At 38.4% G+C, this 20,189-nt stretch overlaps 1 protein-coding gene across 1 annotated transcript; it reads left to right on the top strand.

Annotated features, from left to right (window-relative positions):
- The first annotated feature begins 214 nt into the window (after positions 1–214).
- On the top strand, positions 215–2,344 carry LOC136257877 (uncharacterized). The gene has a single exon (XM_066051194.1). The coding sequence runs from the start codon at positions 1,190–1,192 to the stop codon at positions 2,195–2,197; it is 1,008 nt and encodes a 335-aa protein (XP_065907266.1). The 5' UTR covers positions 215–1,189; the 3' UTR covers positions 2,198–2,344.
- The last annotated feature ends 17,845 nt before the right edge of the window (positions 2,345–20,189 follow it).

Here is a 20,189-nt window from a genome sequence, read left to right as displayed (position 1 = left end):
CAAAATGCATGCCACAGAAAAGATCGATATACTCTAATAGAACAGTCATCTACCTGATAATTTTATTGGAGTTACTGACTGTTCTATTAGAGTATATCGATCTTTTTGTGGGATATGTATTTTGATAAGCAAAAATTTATAGTATTGCACAACTTTTCTGCCTATTATACTAGCATTATGCTCAATGCTTTCAGGCACCTATTATGCTCATTATTATGCCAGCGTAATCGGCGGGTCCCTACTGAGATATAGAACTTACTCTACATTCAGCCAAACTTTAAACATATAACATAGTAAAATCCATGTACCTTTTATAGCTACCTACACTGGCATAGCTAAATGACAATTGCTTAAATCACAGATTACTTTATTTACATATATTAAACAAACCTTTTTATTCCCATTTTCTAATCTTCTCTTAGTAATGCACACCTTAGCGAAACAGCTTATCACTGGTTTTCCATCTATTACCAAGGTCACCTTTATAGTTATAAACCAATCCTGCACAGGAATTTAGCAGACAGAGAACCAAATGAATGGCTAGTGCACTCTTCGCACAATCACCGTCCATTGATTACCTTTGATTTATTTTAGTTTTATTAGTTTAACCAAAAGGTAAGGTGAACACAAAAGGCAAATATGCCTATATGAGTACCACCTACAAAAACAATACAATACAAAACCAAACAACTAAGGATACATTACAAAGACAATTACAGTACATTGAAATAAAAGCCTACATTAAAAACATACATGACTTAATCAGAAACAAAAAGAAAATTGTATAACATTCGCCTAAAAGTAGTGCGGTGTGTAGTTGACAGAATGTCAAATGGGATGGAGTTCCACCAAAAAACACTGTTCACAAAAAAGGAGTAACGGTAAGAGTTTATGGAGGACTGCTTGCATAGAATAGACAATGAGTGTGATCTGGTAGAGGCAGCAGAAGAAAAAGTGAAGTAATCGCTAAACTTTAGAGCTATATGATGGTGAAGAATATCATAGATAATTGTCAATGACAGATATTTACGTGGGTGGAAAGAGATGGATGATGGATTACATAACGCATGATGCAATTTTAGGTATGAATAAATTTTAAAGCCATATGAATCGAATTCCTGGTTAACCAATGTCAAATTCATTCTTTTACCGTATTAACAGTAAGTCCGATACGTAGTTGTATTGCTCAATGATGATGTTGGTAGTGTACTACATTATATCTACAGTAATCCTCAATATGGAAATGGTGGTGGCTACTGACCAGTGTAGTGTGTATGAGTTTAAATCTCCTTTCCACCCTGGTGAGTCTTGTGAGGATGTCTATAATATGAATCCAGAGAGTCGTGACTTGTCTGGATATTACTGGATACTAGATGGTCCCAGCAAGGTTTTTTGTGGTATGAATTACACCGGATCATCTTGTTTGAATATTTACAGCAACAATCCTGAAACTGGTGACAAGTCAGGATACTATCGTATTGATAGTACCCAATGGACATATTGTAACATGACAAGAATTGCTACTGACTTTATCTCCACATGTGCTGGTGTGGGAGGAGGATGGAGAAGAATTGCCAATATTAATGTCACTGCAGGAGATCATTGTCCAAGTGGATGGCACAGAGCTACTCACTCTGGTGTTAGTTTCTGTTATAAGGGTGATACCGGTGTTTGCTCTTCTACCTTCTTCTCCACTAATGGAACAAGTTACCAGAGGGTGTGTGGTAGAGCAAGAGGATATCAGAAGGGAAATACAATTGGTTTCCGGGGATCCCAGAATTTTTTTCAAACAATTAATGACGCTTATGCTGATTCCCTAGGAATTCATTATGGTAGTCCACGTCAACACATCTGGTCATATGTTAGTGGATTATATGATAATACTATAGAGAACCTATACAATTGTCCATGCGCTGTTGGTAGTGGACCAGTCCCTCCCTCTTTTGTGGGAACTAACTTTTACTGTGAGTCAGCTGGTGCTAACCCTAGAAACAGCGATAATTATTACTTCAACGACATATTATGGGACGGATCTGGTTGTCCTACTGGCACTTGTTGTAATGACACTACCCAACCATGGTTCTATAGAGAGTTGAATGGGACAACTACAAGTGATATAGAAGCTAGACTGTGTTCACATGAAGTATTTAGTAACAGAGCAGTCATAATAGACCAACTAGAGTTGTACATTCAGTAAATACTGTTAGTACATCACAACACATCTAGTTAAGAAGTTGTTTTGTCACTGTATTGTAATGGACTAATGGTAGTGTCTTATTGTAGTATGTATGTATGAGTATTGTAGTATGTGCAGTAGTCTGGTTTTCCTCCTGACTTACTTAGACCATGATTGTAGTGAAGTGCAATTAAAAGCTGCAATACAAGACCTTCAGTGCTGGCCACTGTAAAGCCTCTAATAATAAACAAAGTACAACATGTACACCTGCAGCTTTGAAGTACGCAACCAAGTACATGACATTGTGTACAATATGGACAATAAAAGTACACTTTTCACTTTGATCTTTCCACCCATGCAAAGTACAATAAAGGTGGAATAATGTAAACCCATCTGTGAGTTTATGTGTGACAGGAAGATGATCACTATACTTGATGAATGGATTGACTATACTGTGGTACTGCTAATAATTTCCACCTATCATATTCATACATATTCTGCACACTTGTGCTCAGTTATTTTTATTGATGGTTATTACACATCCTGTACAGTACAAACATTAGCAATTTTAAGGAAGAGGCCTTGAATTTGTATTATCATAGTAACACCACTTCATGTCAGCGCTAGGTGCCTGGACTTCTATTGTATGACTGTATGGTCTTTGAAATGTATAGCTATAGATTGTCAATACAGTATTTCAGCAGTATACATACATGCAGATCTGTTACCATGATGTCTGTTTTATTGTTGAACAGTAATACTATATTACACATGAACAGTAATGCTATATTACACATGTTAGGAAGTGAATAGTGCAGGTTTCTATAATACAGTCAGTTATCAAGATGAAGAACTACACAAATAGTAAAGTAATACTGTCCTCCTGCAAACTGAGAAATGACAGGATATATCAAATGTCACTGGTAGATCCATACCAGTTGTGTTAACAGAAAATGTTAGTTCTGTATGTAGTAGTTACACAATACTTGTTACAGTCTGCTGTCATCACCCTTGTTCTGATTTTACAAGCACCTATATAGTGACATGTGTGATGATCTTGAGGCATAAGGTGGGCACAAGTCTACATGTATCTATATATTATATAAGAAATGTTTAAAGAAAAGTTACCAGTTGCAATTGTTGTGAGAGGGATAGTTACAAGTTTCATGTTCACAGTTTTTGTGGGTCCCTAATGGTGACCGGATTTGCAAAAAGGTACCTTTTTCACACACAAAATTTGACTCATTTTTTGCACTGTAAAGCTTCATAGCTTTTTGATCACGGCATATAATTGCTTGAAATTATCAGTGAATATAGCTACAGTATCTGGCTACATTTTGATACTAAGAGAAAGTTAATCAGTATAAGGAGTCAAGTGTTACACCACTTTGTTTGCTGGTATGTCAAATGTGTGAAAAGGTACCTTTTTGCAAATCCGGTAACATTATTTGTAACTATTATATAAATGTATGCATGTATAGTTTTTGTAGTTAAGTAGTTAGTGCTCTAGGCTACCAGTGCAGGACACTGGTAGTCCTTCAGAATTGTATGTCTCTGTAATCACTATAGCCTTTACTGTATGTAATTCCAATTCTGTAAAGCAATTATTAAATTTTTTTTCCCGGGCTGGATGGACTACCCTTGCCTACCACCCCCAGCACAAAGAAAGCACGTGCTGGACAAACTGAATAAAAAGGACCAGATTGCTAAAAGTTTAAAAGTCCCTGTGCTCATCAATGCGGCCCATCTCAGGAGAGGCATCAGAGGAGCGATGCGAGATGGACCTACTTCCACGTATGCACATTGTAGCTGACCGAAGTAGAGAAAAAGACAATGTGCATCAGATAAAAGCCAGAGTCTGACTGTAACTAGTAGAGCCGTGGCGAGATAGATGGTCAGCCAAACGACGGTAGAAAACTATTGCCTCCCTTCCCATACCTCCAGTGGTCGCAAACACAAGGGGAGTGAAGGAGGCCTGCTCAACCTCTCTGACACGGTCACCATACTTACGTTTCTTCTGTGCCTCGTGACGTCGATACAAAGAGGGGACACTGGTGTTGCAGTAGCTCGGTGCATTAGGATGAAACACCCTTAAGTCAAAAAAGGCACTTTGCCGCTGCCCCCAGAATCCCCTAGCATGTATGTCTGCCCTAGCCTCATCCTGACGGTTGGCAGTCTTAGGTGCAATGATCTCCCCAGTAAGTGGCTGTAAAGGTGGCTCAAGGGCCACACCATGACATGTCTTGGAAAGCCACTCTGCAGTGATGTTTCGCAAAGCATTGTGGCGAACAAATGTGAGGCCTCCATGTTTGCAAATCATAGCATGATCCGCAAAAAATGGGACCCCACAAACACAGTGACTGGGTATGTTCAGGAGCTTCCAGCCGTATCTAAGATGCAAGGCATCCCAAAATTCTTGCTTCATCAGATGGAATCCCTGCTCTGCTAAAGGCAATGCTGTCAGCCAGGCAGAAGCACCCGGTTCACTGTTCAGGTCTAAAACTCTTTGGGATTGTGATGAAAGATTAGATTTGATCGTAGAAGCCCTCCCCCTCAAAGTAGAGCGACGATCCTGATGAATCTGAGCCTTGATAGAACTAACGTCGGGTAGAGGGGCTAGTAGATTCTGAGCAACAATCAAAGATCTCAGAGAGTGTGTGATTTTGATAGATGCAGTAAACTGAGAATCAGCAATGTCTACAGGATTGACAATACCCAAGCCACCTAGGCGGCAGGGTAGAGAGAGCACATCACGCTCTAAGGCAGAACAAGCACCATGGCCAGTGAGGGCAGGGATCAGCTTCAAACGGATGGCATCCTCTAGAGACTGAAACAGGGGCCCGACATTGGGGATGGTCCTCATGATGTATACCCAGCGGCCTATCATCCCATGAGTGAAAGCACAAAAAGCCGCATGAGGACGATTTGTAGCAATCTCAGCCAAAGCAAGCACTTCACTAGACCAAGAACAAACCTTCTTGGCCACAAACCTCTCTGCAAATTCTCAAGAGCCCAATGCAGCCCCAAGATGGCGCTGGCCCTGATCAGTAACCTGCATACCAGTGTCAGCAAAGTTAGATTTTGCAATAGTTAACAAATGAGGCTTTAAAATCAACACTGTCTTAGATGCATTAGAAAAATACCCAAAATTAGGTCCCAAAGAGGATAGTATCTGCCACCATTTATGCAAAAGTTTCAGTTTCCCCACCGCAGTGGCATCATCTGCAAACCATACCTGCCCAACACTGGGGACTGCCACACGGAGTCTTTTAATTAAGGGAACCACAGCCAGGGCATACATTGCCATTCCAAGAGGATCTCCTTGAGTTGTTCCTTCACAAGATGGGATTTCACCCTCTCCAACTACAAACAATCGGACTGGCTGAGCATAAGTGTTGTTCAGGATAGTAGAAAATGCAGGACAAAGGATGGATATATTATGTAGGGCAGCTTGGCGATTCACACAATTGAATGCATTAGTAGCATCCACTAAGAGTGCAGCTTCACAATCACTGTCATCAAACATATTCTTCATAGCATGTACAGCAGCCTCAGAGCCAGCTGATTGTCCCGCACAGGTCTGTAATGGGCCAGCAGCCAGTGCAATATCATCACCTATAACATAAAGGATCGCCTTAACAACAATTCTACTGGGCACGTCACCAATACCTATTGGTCTCACACCTGGGCCATATTGTTTAATTAAATTAAATTAAACATTATGGAACAATGGCCAATTTAATAAACAATATATACCTGTGGTATAAGCTTTAGCTATTCAAAAATCTATCTATATATTTATAAGAAATGTTTAAAGAAAAGTTACCAGTTGTTGTGAGAGGGATAGTTACAAGTTTAATTTCATGATCACAGTTTTTGTGGGTCCTTAATGGAACAATAGCGAATTTATTAAACAATACACAGAGTTGGGGTCGTTACATTAAAAATGTAACTAGTTACATTAAAAATGTAACTAGTTACATATCAGTTACTTGTTACTTTTACGTGATGTAGCGCGCTACAGTTACATATTACTTACTGAAAAAAGTAACAAGTGACATATTACTTGCTACTCTTTTATGGCTGTAACTAGTAATAATATTACATATTACATTTGTTCATTACAAACTATAAAGTAAGTCCAACCTTCTAAATAGAAGCTACCAGCCTATAGAGTGACACGAGCGAGACACGTGTTTCTGGTGTAGTTCAGCCACAGATACATACTTTGTTGTTGTATCTTGGCCTCAAGGGCACTCCCCATACACTATCATTCTTTGTCCATGCCTATAACGCTATCTCCAGTCTTGTCTTGACCCAAAATGCAATCAATCATGTGCCTGGATACAATGCGCCTTAAAAGGAAGTAATGCATTATGATCGTTACAATTTCCGGATGTAATATCCGTTACATATTACTCGCTACTTTGTCATGTAACACGTTATATTACTCGTTACTGTAAAAATAATATTATTACGTAACGCATTACATTTGTAACACGTTACCCCCAACTCTGACAATACATACCTCATCTATTGCAGATGAGCTTTCTGAATGTGAAAACAAGAAAAACAACATTATAGTTTATAATCTCCCAGAAGCACCCGAACAATCTTCAGAAGAACAGAATTTTGCTGACCTGTGCAAATATATTGTTATTTATTGCCCCCAACATGACAAAGTTTGAAAGAGCCAAGCACAAGAAACTAGTAGATAAATTAAAACAGCATAGACAACAAGGTGAAACAAACCTGATCATAAAGAATGGCTCAATTGTACGAAGACAACTAATTATAAGAAGATCCAACGCAACTAATGTGAACACAAGTGCACCAAATCTTTCCCAAACTTCCCCACTTGCTCAAACTTCCTCATCAGCTATGTCAATCGATGTGGGTAATCAGAATTCCTGATACCCTTGAGTTTAACCAAAGTACCAATGAACCTAACTCACGTTTAGTAAAACCAGACCCAATTCCAGTGTACTTGTGGAATTCTAGAAGTCTTGTCAACAAGTTGAAGAACTTAAATAGTTTCATACTTACTTCAAATTACAAAATCTAAGGAACAACGGAAACCTGGCTTTCTGACCATATCTATAATAATGAAATTTTTCCCCCAATCACACTATCTATCGTAAAGATTGCTCGTCTCGTGGTGGTGGTGTTATGTTAGCAATTGACATGAGTATTCCTAGCAAACTGTTAACTAGTCCTGATGATATTGAAGTGGTTACCGTTGAAATCCTGACCAGCAAGCCCTGTAAAATCTGTCTATTGTATAATCCTCCAAATAGTGGAACTGACTACCAAGACCATTTTACTTTCATATGTATCTCTCGTAATGAAGGAGGATGATCCTATTGTGTTTATGGGTGATTTCAACACCCCAGATGTTGTTTGGTCAACACTAAGTGCAAACTCCCAGTTTTCTCCTAAAATCTGTGATCTAATATTTCAGTATAACTATACCCAGGTTGTTGAATATTCTACTCATGTCCAAGGAAATATATTGGATCTCATAATTACTAACTGTGACGAAAATATTTCCAGTCCCCAAATTCACACAGAAGATAACCCATTGCTTAAATCAGACCACTAGCCTGTTACCTTTAATCTTAACCTGCTTCATAATTGCAATGCCACAACAGTAAGTGATTCTATTAATTTATATGATTACTCTAAGGCAGACTTTGATTCAATAAATGAATACCTTTCACATGTTGACTTTTCTCCCTGCTTTAATTCGTCTGACGTAGAATTTGTATGGACTTTAATTAAAGAAATTCTACTTGATGCAATTCACCAGTTTGTTCCACAAATCGAGATAAAACTCAATGATTTTCCTAAATGGTTTACCCCAAGCTTAAAGTATCAAATCAAATGTCTTCATTCACTTAGAAAGCGGTATTCAAAATCTCCCACACCTCATATCAAAGATCGATTGCAGGCTGCTGAGTTTAAAGCTGCAGAGGAAGCTTCAGCTGCTCGATCTGCATAATATGAATTTAAGCTTATTAATGACTTCGCTACTACCAATCAACCCAAGATATTTAGCTACATCAGAAGTTTGACTAAATCTGATCCTATTCCACACACTGTGTATTATAATGATAACAGCACAACCAATGATAAACAAAAGGCATCATTGTTTAATAATTACTTTTACTCTGTGTTCACTACTACTAATATTAACCAACCCCTCCTAGTGAGCCTCTAGACTCTAGCACCCAACAACATTTAGTTTCAATTGATATTTCTGAAGAAGATACTTTTAACGCTCTTAACTCATTGGACCCACATAAGGTAGTTGGTATTGATGGAATTGGGACAAAATTTCTGAAAAATTGTGTTTCATTTCTCTATAGACCACTACGCTATTTGTTCAACCTTTCACTGTAATTCCCATATTTAAGTCTGGTGACAGAGGATCAGTTACAAATTACCGTCCTATATCATTGTTATGTAACACCTCAAAAGTACTTAAAAAATTGATATATGATAAAATTTTTGACCATCTGAACAAATTTATTTCACCTGCACAATTTGGATTCCTCAAAAACAGATCTGTAATTCAACAATTGCTTATCCTTTTCAACCAAGTAATAAATACTAACCATCAAACTGACGTTATCTATTTGGACTTTCGTAAAGCATTTGACAGTGTGCCTCATAATCAACTATTGCTAAAACTAAATAGATTTGGTATATCTGGCAACCTATGGCTATGGTTTAAATTCTATCTCCTACACCGTCAAAAGTGCGTAAAGATAAATAATCAATTTTCTGATTTCCTACCAGTCTTATCAGGATTCCCCAGGCAGCATCTTGGGCCCTCTACTGTTTCTTGTCTACATTAACAAGCTACCAGACCATGTATTGACTTCAATATTATTACTATTTGCAGATGACACAAAGTGCTTTAAGACTATAACTGATACAAATGACAATCTAGATCTGCAAAAGGATGTAGATAATCTAGATGGATGGAGTATCAACTCTGATCTACTGTTCAGTCTATCCAAAATTTTATTCATGTCCTTTAAACCTCACCTGCAAACATCCTACTCTATAGGCAACAATGTTATATCCAAAGGGACTACTCATAGAGATCTAAGTATCATTATCTAATCAGATTTAGACTGGGAACCCCATCACCAACACATAATATCAAAGGCTTATCGGATGTTAGGCTTATTATGACGTTCCTTTTCAACAAACATACAGTAACTGCTATATCCAAGAAACATCTATAAATATCGCTAGTCAGATCTCAATTAATGTTTTGTTCAACACTATGGAAACCATATTTATTAAATGATATCAGACAACCAGAACAGCTTCAGTGTCGCGCAACAAAGTACATATTGAATGACTACACCAGCAACTATAAATCTCGATTACTTGAGCTCAAAATTTTACCCTTAATGTATGTTTTGGACATCTGTGACATAATGTTTTTTATCAAGCCCCTAAAAATGCATTTAATGTCACTGACTATATTAAATTCACTTCAGGAAACACACGATCAGGATCTAGCTAGCTATAAACTGCAACACATAAGAAATACCAATGTTTCCAGCAGCAACTTCTATTTCAACAGACTCCCTCGTATATGGAATGTTTTACCAATAATAGATTACAATCTTAGCCTACCTACTATCAAGTACAAACTTACAAACTTTCTATGGAGTCATTTTGAACTAAATTTTGATCCGGACAATGCATGCACTTTTTCTTTTGGTTGTCCCTGTTGTAATTGTAATAAGTCCCCCAAACCTCCTAACTTTGATCACCTGTAACCCTTGCTTTAAATGAGTTTTATGTAATATAAGTAACTATAACTAATCTTAATAACTACTTACTCCTGGCCACTTACACTATAGATTTTAAGGACTACTAATGTTTATACTGTACGTATCTTGTTGTATGTATGCTGTAAAGCAAATAATAAATAAATAAATACCTGTGGTATAAGCTTTAGCTATTCAAAAATTTAACTATAGTTTCTACAATGTAAACTTTCTATAGCTAGCTACTGCACAGTAGGAACAGTACATAAAAGATTGCAGTGTATGTAATGTATACCAGAGTAAATACATATAAGCTGGACTACACAATGGGTAGCTATACTGTAGCATTTAAAACCTGGAATATATTACTGTCAGTTAGCTATCACATGTTAGTATTGTCATGATCATTGTTTGCTCTTCCCACTATATCAAGACACACGGTAGTGTGTCGTGCGGTCCAAGAAGCCGGCGCGCAACACCCGTGAGTATATTGACAGGAAGAACAAAAACGCAATTTTCGCACCTCCGTAGCTCTGTGCTTCCTTGATGAAACAAGACGATGTTTGCTGTGGACACTCCCTCCAACTTCAGTACTCCACATTCAAAATTTGAGCGAAATTGCTTCAAGCGTTCCCGAGATATTCGACTTCAAAATTGGCTTAGTTTCTTCGTTTTTTTCTTCTTATTTTTCTTCCTCTTTTCGCACACTTACAAAAACCGCTATAAAACGCGAACACAATATCCGATTGCCTTGAAATTTGGCACACATAAGGGGGTATAAAGGCGCATCTCGGTACCAACTGTGGCTGGAATCAAGACACACGGTAGTGTGTCGTGCGGCCCAAGAAGCCGGCGTGTAACCCCCGTGAGTATATTGACAGGAACAAAGAAAACGCAATTTTCGCACCTCCGTAGCTCTGTGCTGCCTTGATGAAACAAGACGATTTTTGCTGTGGACACTCCCTCCAACTTCAGTACTCCACATTCCAAATTTGAGCGAAATCGCTTCAGGCGTTCCCGAGATATGCGACTTCAAAAATTGGCTTAGTTTCTTCGTTTTTTTTTCTTCTTATTTTTCTTCCTCTTTTCGCACACTTACAAAAACTGCTATGAAACGCGAACGCCATATCCGATTGCCTTGAAATTTGGCACACAGAAGGGGGGGTATAAAGGCGCATCTAGGCACCAACTTTGGCTGGAATACGATAAACAGGCAAAGAGTTATGAGCGATTATTCACTAAAAATAACACCAATATATTGTCACGCCTACAGAGTAAACCGCGTATGGGAAGAAGCTGAAAATCTGTGGGTGAATAAGTTAACTATTAAACCTCAAACCTTTTGTGGTTTGAAAGGAATCGAGCTAAAAACCAGGAAGATACAACGAAAAAACCAACAGTGTGTAACAATTACGCAATCGAGATTAGCTAATAAAAAAACGACTGTTTGCCACGCCTACCAGATAAACCGCTTGGGCTAATGCTTTGAAAATTGCTGTACAGATGGAGTAATCATCTTAGAAAGGCTCTTCAATGGTGTAGAAGAATCAGACTTAAAGCCACGGAGTTATAACACGAAATCCAACTTGGTGTAGCAAGTGCGAGATCGAGATACTCTAATAGAGCAGTCATCCTAATAGAGCAGTCACCCTGAAGAGAATTCAAGAGATCAGCTAGAAACAAGTAACCTGTATAGAGATCAGCTACAAACAAGTCACCCTGTAGAGAGATCAGCTACAAACAATTCACCCTGTAGAGAGATCAGCTAGAAGTAGGGAGTTCATGCAACTATGGAAAGAGATAGTTATTATTATTATAATAATTGCAGGACTCTGAAAGAGTATACGTGCAATATAGTATGTAGTTAAGTTCAGCTAGAAGAAATCACCTTGTAGAGTTCAGCTACAAAGAAACCACCAGGTAGAGAGTTCAGCTACAAACAAATCGCCCTGTAGAGAGATCAATAGAAGAAGTTACCTTGCAGAGAGTTCAGCTACAAAGAAACCATCATGTAGAGAGATCAGCTACAAACAAATCTCCCTGTAGAGAGATCAGCTAGAAGAAGTTACTTTGTAGAGAGTTCAGCTAAAAAGAAACCATCATGTAGAGAGTTCAGTTGCAAACAAATCACCAATAGAGAGATCAGCTAGAAGAAGTCACCTTGTAGAGAGTTCAGCTACAAACAAATCACCCTGTAGAAAGATCAGCTAGAAGAAGTTCCCTTGTAGAGAGTTCAGTTACAAAGAGACCACCATGTAGAGAATTCAGCTACAAACAAATCGCCCTGTAGAGATATCAATAGAAGAAGTTAACTTGCAGAGAGTTCAGCTACAAAGAAACCATCATGTAGAGAGATCAGCTACAAACAAATTTCCCTGTAGAGAGATCAGCTAGAAGAAGTTACCTCGTAGAGAGTTCAGTTAAAAAGAAACCATCATGTAGAGAGTTCAGCTGCAAACAAATCACCTGTAGAGAGTTCAGCTACAAACAAATCTCCCTGTAGAGAGATCAGCTAGAAGAAGTTACCTTGTAGAGAGTTCAGCTACAAAGAAAGCATCATGTAGAGAGTTCAGCTGCAAACAAATCACCTGTAGAGAGTTCAGCTACAAACAAATCACCCTGTAGAGAGATCAGCTAGAAGAAGTTGCCTTGTAGAGAGTTCAGCTACAAAGAAACCATTCTGTAAAGAGCTCAGCTACAAACAAATCACCTGTACAGAATTCAGCTACGTATAAACAAATTACCCTGTAGAGAGATCAGCTAGAAGAAGTTACCTTGTAGAGAGTTCAGTTACAAAGAAACCACCATGTAGAGAATTCAGCTACAAACTAGTGACCCTGTAGAGACATCAGCTAGAAGAAGTTACCTTGTAGAGAGTTCAGCTGCAAACAAATCACCTATACAGAATTCAGCTACAAACAAATCACCCTGTAGAGAGATCAGCTAGAAGAAGTTATCTTGTAGATAGTTCAGCTACAAACAAATCACCCTGTCGAGAGATCAGCTAGAAGATGTTACCTTGTAGGTAGTTCAGCTGCAAACAAATCACCCTGTAGAAAGATCAGCTAGAAGAAGTCACCTTGTAGACAGTTCAGCTACAAAGAAACCATTCTGTAAAGAGCTCAGCTGCAAATAAATCACCTATATACAGAATTCAGCTACCAACAAATAACCCTGTAGAGAGATCAGCTAGAATAAGTTACCTTGTAGAGAGTTCAGCTACAAACCATTATGTAGAGAGTTCAGCTGCAAACAAATCACCTATAGCTACAAACAAATCACCCTGTAGAGAGATCAGCTAGAAGAAGTTACCTTGTAGAGAGTTCAGCTACAAAGAAACCATCATGTAGAGAGTTCAGCTGCAAACAAATCACCTTTAGAGAGTTCAGCTACAAACAAATCTCCCTGTAGAGAGATCAGCTAGAAGAAGTTTCCTTGTAGAGAGTTCAGCTACAAACAAACCACCCTGTAGAAAGATCAGCTAGCCTTGTAGAGAGTTCAGTTACAAAGAAACCACCATGTAGAGAGTTCAGCTATAAACTAGTGACTCTGTAGAGACATCAGCTAGAAGAAGTTACTTTGTAGAGAGTTCAGATACAAAGAAACCATTCTGCAAAGAACTCAGCTGCAAACAAATCACCTGTACAGAATTCAACTACAAACAAATCACCCTGTAGAAAGATAAGCTAGAAGAAGTTACCTTGTAGAGAGTTCAGCTACAAACAAATCACCCTGTAGAGAGATCAGCTAGAAGAAATTACCTTGTAGAGAGCTCAGCTACAAAGAAACCACCATGTAGAGAGTTCAGCTGCAAAGAAATCACCCTGTAGAAAATTCAGCCACAAGTAAATTGCCCTTTAGAAAGATCAGTTATAAGAAGCTACCTCGTAGAGAGTTCAGCTACAAAGAAACTATTCTGTAAAGAGCTCAGCTGCAAACAAATCACCTGTACAGAATTTAGCTACAAACAAATCACCCTGTAGAGAGATCAGCTAGAAGATGTTATCTTGTAGATAGTTCAGCTGCAAACAAATCACCCTGTAGAGAGATCAGCTAGAAGATGTTACCTTGTAGATAGTTCAGCTACAAAGAAACTATTCTGTAAAGAGCTCAGCTGCAAACAAATCACCTGTACAGAATTCAGCTACAAACAAATCACCCTGTAGAAAGATCAGCTAGAAGAAATTACCTTGTAGAGAGTTCAGCTACAAAGAAACCACCATATAGAGAGTTCAGCTGCAAAGAAATCACCCTGTAAAAAATTCAGCCACAAACAAATAGCCCTGTAGAAAGATCAGTTAGAAGAAGTTACCTTGTAGAGAGTTCAGCTACAAAGAAACCATTCTGTAAAGAGCTCAGCTGCAAACAAATCACCTGTACAGAATTCAGCTACAAACAAATCACCCTGTAGAAAGATCAGCTAGAAGAAGTTACCTTGTAGATAGTTCAGCTACAAACAAATCATCCTGTAGAGAGATCAGCTAGAAGAAGTTACCTTGTAGATCGTTCAGCTACAGACAATTCACCCTGTAGAGAGAGCAGCTAGAAGAAGTCACCTTGTAGAGTGTTCAGTTACAAAGAAACCACCATGGAGAGTTATGTGATAAATATATGTATTATATATATAATTTGTACATTTACTGATAAAATCAGAAATATCTAAAGTACATCTGCTTCATCTTTTCTTCTTCCCGCTGTGGAAAAAAAAAAGGTTAAAAAAGTCCCAAAGCCGCACAGCCATAGGCCGGCTTTGGGGTATGCAAATACAAAAAGAAGTGAAATCTAATCCAAAACAGCCAAGCTGTAAAAAAAGTGTGCGGCCCTCAAAAAGGCTATGGTGAAAAAAGATGTGAAATCCAAGGTGGCGGCCAAGGAATGGCTGTGATGGTAGGTTAATGGTAAAAATTTTAATAACGACAATTCAGGTGAATTTTGTGCCAATTGACCAAGCGGCACTAAAATTCACCTGAATTGTCATTATTAAAATTTTTACCATTAATCTACCATCACAGCCATTTCTTGGCCGCCACCTTGGATTTCACATCTTTTTTCACCATAGCCTTTTTGAGAGCCGCACACTTTTTTTACAGCTTGGCTGTTTTGGATTAGATACTATAAACAGGCAAAGAGATTAATAGCGATTATTTACGAAAAATAACACCAATATGTTTTCACGCCTACAGGGTAAACCGCTTACGGGAAGAAGCTGAAAATCGGTGGGTGAATAGATTAACTATTGAACCTCAAACCTTTTGTGGTTTGAAAGAAATCGAGCTAAAAACCAGGAAGATACAACGAAAAAACCAACAGTGTGTAACAATTACGCAATTGAGATTAACTAATAAAAAACGACTACTTTCCACGCCCACCAGAAAAACCGCTTAGGGTAAAGCTTTGAAATTCGCTGTACAGATGGAGTAATCATCTTAGAAAGGATCTTCAATGGTGTAGAAGAATCAGACTTAAAGCCACGGAGTTATAACACGAAATCAAACTTGGTGTAGAAAGTGCGAAATCGAGATACTCTAATAGAGCAGTCACCCTAATAGAGCAGTCATCCTGAAAAGAATTCAAAAGATCAGCTAGAAACTAGTAACCTGTATAGAGATCAGCTACAAACAAGTCACCCTGTAGAGAGATCAGCTAGAAGAAGTCACCTTGTAGAGAGTTCAGCTACAAAGAAACCACCATGTAGAGAGTTCAGCTACAAACAAATCGCCCTGTAGAGGGATCAGCTAGAAGAAATTACCCTGTACAGAGTTCAGCTACAAAGAAACCATCATGTAGAGAGTTCAGCTGCAAACAAATCACCCTGTAGAAAGGTCAGCTAGAAGAAGTCACCTTGTAGAGAGTTTAGCTAGATAGTTCAGTTACAAACAATTCACCCTGTAGAGAGATCAGCTAGAAGGACTCACCTTGTAGAGTGTTCAGTTACAAAGAAACCACCATGTAGAGTTCTGTAATAAATATATGTATTATATATATATGTAATTTGTACATTTATTGATAATATCAGAAACATTTAAAGTATTCATCTGCTTCATCTTTTCTTCCTTCTGTGGAAAAGAAAAAAAAGATAGGTTAAAAAAGCCCCAAAGCTGGCCATAGGCTGGCTTTGGGGTATACAAATACAAAAAGAAGTGAAATCTAATCCAAAACACCTAAGCTGTAAAAAAAGAGTGCGGCCCTCAAAAAGGCTATGGTGAAAAAAGATGTGAAATCCAAGGTGGCAGCATAGATACAGTATACCAACAGGGATTGGAAACGGAAGTAACTCACGTGATATCTCTGTACAAACTCTCAATATGACGTAACAGACGTGAAATACCATCCGTGTCTCGAGCGCGAGTGACCGTCACCATAGATACCAGAGCAGCGCGAATTCGTTAGAAGCCACTTTTGTGCACGTTGTAGAAGAATTACAGCCTAAGCGTTGCGACAATTGGACTAATTACTGTTCTACTCGAGGGCGAAATTACCTGCGCGTGTTCTAGTATACGAGTGATTTGAAACAATCATTGACGCTCACTTCTGTGGTAAGCTTAATGTAACCCAGCAGTGCTTCTAGCAGTTGTGTTATTTTGCAAGCCTACCAGTAAGAGCAGTTAGAAAAGTGTTATGTTTTCTGGTGTTTACATCGTCAGTACCGTGTAAATAGCTTATTGAAATTACTATTCGTGTAAATAGCTTATTGAAATTACTATTCGTGTTACCATACTGGACATTTTAATAATTTTACAATTTACACTTGTGTTATTTTGGAGGACACATCAGTAACTTTGTGTACCAATATACCATGTCATTAGTTACTAGTACATTAGTAGAGTGTAATGTGAATATTAGATTGTTCTGAAACCAATCCTACAGGAAATGGGAGGTACAAAGATGGAATCCATACCTATACACAATATTGCTAAATAACCACTGTTAGCACTGAAGAATCTGAGAGTTGTTTACCATAAGGACAAAGAAGAACAGTGCACCGATGTGAGAAGCACAGCTCAAGACCATCAGAAACAAGTTGACATCATATTGCTTGATTTTGCTAAAGCTTTTGACACAGTTCCACACCAGCGATTACTTACGAAATTACAATACTATATGGCACTAGGAACAATACATATAACTGGATCAAAACATGGTTAACTGATCGGACACAATGTGTACTTCTTAATGGCAAATCCTCAACCCCAGTAACAGTTACATCAGGGGTACCACAAGGAACAGTACTTGGTCCTCTGATGTTCTTGTTGTATATTAATGACATTACCAGAAGTATTTTATCCCCACTACGGCAGTTTGATGATGACTGCTTGTTTTATAGAGTAATTGATTCCCCGAATGATGCTTCCATCCTTCAGCAAGATCTTGACAGACTATCAGAATGGGTACACATATGGCAACTTAGGTTTAATGTATCCAAATGTTTTGTAATAAGATGCACCAGATCTCAGTCACCTATCATTCACAACTATGATCTGAACAACCATACCTTAACAATTACTGATAGACATACATACCTCAGAGTACTCTTGGACAAACATTTATCTTGGTCACCTCATGTATCCAAAATATCAGGAAAAGCATCCAGAACATTAAACTTTCTTAAGAGAAACGTAAGCAATTGTTCTACACAAGTGAAAGCAGCAGCATATTTAGCAATGGTAAGACCACAACTGGAATATGCTTCAGTAGTATGGGACCCTATATTTATAACAGTGATGTACATAAACTTGAAAATATTCAAAGAAGAGCAGCAAGGTGGGTATTTAAAGATTACAGTAGATCCAGTTCAGTTACTTCCATGCTCCAACATCTCTCCTGGCCTGAACTTAAAACTCGACGCAAGATATCCAGACTGCAGACATTTTACAAAGTACTTCATAACCAAATTCCCTTATCTATTCTGTCCAATTATCTCCCAATGACCAGAGAAACCAGGCAATATCACCAGTACCATTTCATACTCCCTACAACATCTACTACAGCTTACCAAAAAGTTTTTCTCCAGAACAGCTCAAGACTGGAACTCGTTGCCACAACTCCTAATTGATTTAAATGACTCTGACTCTTTCTCAGTTAACGTTTCTAATTATTGTAGTAATGTACATGTGTGATTTTTTTTCCTGAGCGCATCAGCAGTGCTGGCTGCTCAGTAATAATAAATAAATAAATAAAATAAATAGATTCACTACCAATATCTTCTGGTAAATGATACTTCCGTGTTAATGTATTGACGACATGGCTTCAAGTTCACTATCTGAACACTTGGATTGTTCTGCACATACATATACTGGAATATAATTGTTGCTGAATGTGACTTGGTAACTGGTTATATTTGTTTGTTTGCTTTTCTTCCTTTACGTTTTGTTATCTTGTGTAGTGTTGCAAAATTAATGTTAGCTATTCAGTATTTGTTGTACTATTATAGCAATGAACATGCACATTATCAGTTGGTCACTATATGGCTTTAAATTGTTATATATAGCTGGTACCAGCTCTGTTGAATGTGTTGTGTAGACAAGCTGGCATGAAGGCTGCATGTGGGTTGTATGAAACCGGAGTCGTTATTATTTTATTATTATTAAAGCTTTACAGTGGCCAATTGAAGGTCTGACAGCAACATGTGCTGCAGCCTTTGGATTAACCGTGCTACCAGCTGGCTGTATGGGATTTCTAAACCCTTGCAAAAACGCTTCCAAATATCAGGCAACGTGTGGAGTCTTTTACGGTGGAATTCACACCAGAGTTTCTCTTTCTTTGTGGAGGTGGACTTGTAGTACTCCCTCAAATTTTCGAATATTTCCTTAAGTGACATCACTAGCTCTTCGCTGAATTCATCAAAAGCGTCTCCGTTCGTATATGGTGCAAAATTGCTTCAACAAACTTTCTTCCACTCTCCATCCGGGAAGATCACAAAACTCACCTATAAAGCTACGGACAATTCCACTCGCCATTTATTACTACTGAGTTACGGATGAAAGTTTACGTCATGCGAGACACGGATATGTTTGTGCGCGAGTCTCCGTTTCCAATCCCTGTTGGTATATATACTGTATCTATGGTGGCAGCCAAGAAATGGCTGTGATGGTAGGTTAATGGTAAAAATTTTAATAACGACAATTCAGGTGAATTTTGTGCCAAGACCAAGTGGCACCAAAATTCACCTGAATTGTTGTTATTAAAATTTTTACCATTAACCTACCATCACAGCCATTTCTTGGCTGCCACCTTGGATTTCACATCTTTTTTCACCATAGCCTTTTTGAGGGCCGCACTCTTTTTTTACAGCTTAGGTGTTTTGGATTAGATTCTATTATTGTAACTGTGATTGTATTCATGGAAAGATTATAATCTTGCCTTGTCCATAGATCCCTTTACACTATGCCTTGCCTATACGTATACCTTAGGCTACTTAGCTGCTATGCATCACAACTTGCTTTACTGGTTACTGATTTACTGGTAACGGTCCCTTCTATGCCATGTCCCCTGGTACTTACTACAGGTGTAATACAAACGAATAGCTATTTGATAGGATATGACTAACTTTAAAACTCTTCTTGCAGTTGCTGACAGGTTGAGTTTCTTCCCTGCCAAACTACGTACAGCAATACTTGATCATTCAATGATTTACTTCACATCTCTCCTGTAGTCGATTTCATCTCCTGACAGGCCATCTTAGTGCTAGAGCCGGTGGTGGAAACGGGTCACGGCTGGTAATCTCATGAATAAAAGAAACAAGAAAAAAAAACATGATTCCCGGCCCTACCAAGCTATGGGTGACACTGAGGTGTACTACGTACATACGACTAGCATAGTGCCTTTTAATCGTTACCCACTGTGACTTACGACTAAACCCGTAACATGTGACGCAGGTATTTACCCGTTAACCTTATATAAGCCTACGTATTGGGTTATTGCAAAAAGCGGCCTTGTGGCCTTTGGCCTACACTGTTAAAAATGAAGTGCTATGATAGCACCTAAAAATGGTTTAAGTGGAATTCTAGGAAAACGGGAACGGAAAACGGAAACGGGAACGGAAAGCGGAAACAACCAGTGGAAAATGCCTGATAAAAAGGTCATCATGCCATTATAAAGGTTGGCTTTTATCGCACAATGCTTGTTTGCAGCATTGTTGGATTTTTCCGCTAAAGTGATCGAAACACTCTAATAGAACAGTCACCTGTACTAAAATACTCTAACAGAGCAGTCAAAAAATA

This window comes from Dysidea avara, chromosome 6 (genome assembly GCF_963678975.1).
Source record: "Dysidea avara chromosome 6, odDysAvar1.4, whole genome shotgun sequence".
Lineage (NCBI taxonomy): Eukaryota > Metazoa > Porifera > Demospongiae > Dictyoceratida > Dysideidae > Dysidea > Dysidea avara.
Note: the sequence above shows the minus strand (reverse complement) of the source record. Positions and strands in the feature narration are given on the sequence as shown.

Excerpts from the sequence above, each read along its gene's own strand:
- LOC136257877 (XM_066051194.1), top strand. The coding sequence starts at position 1,190 with ATGATGATGTTGGTAGTGTACTACATTATATCTACAGTAATCCTCAAT.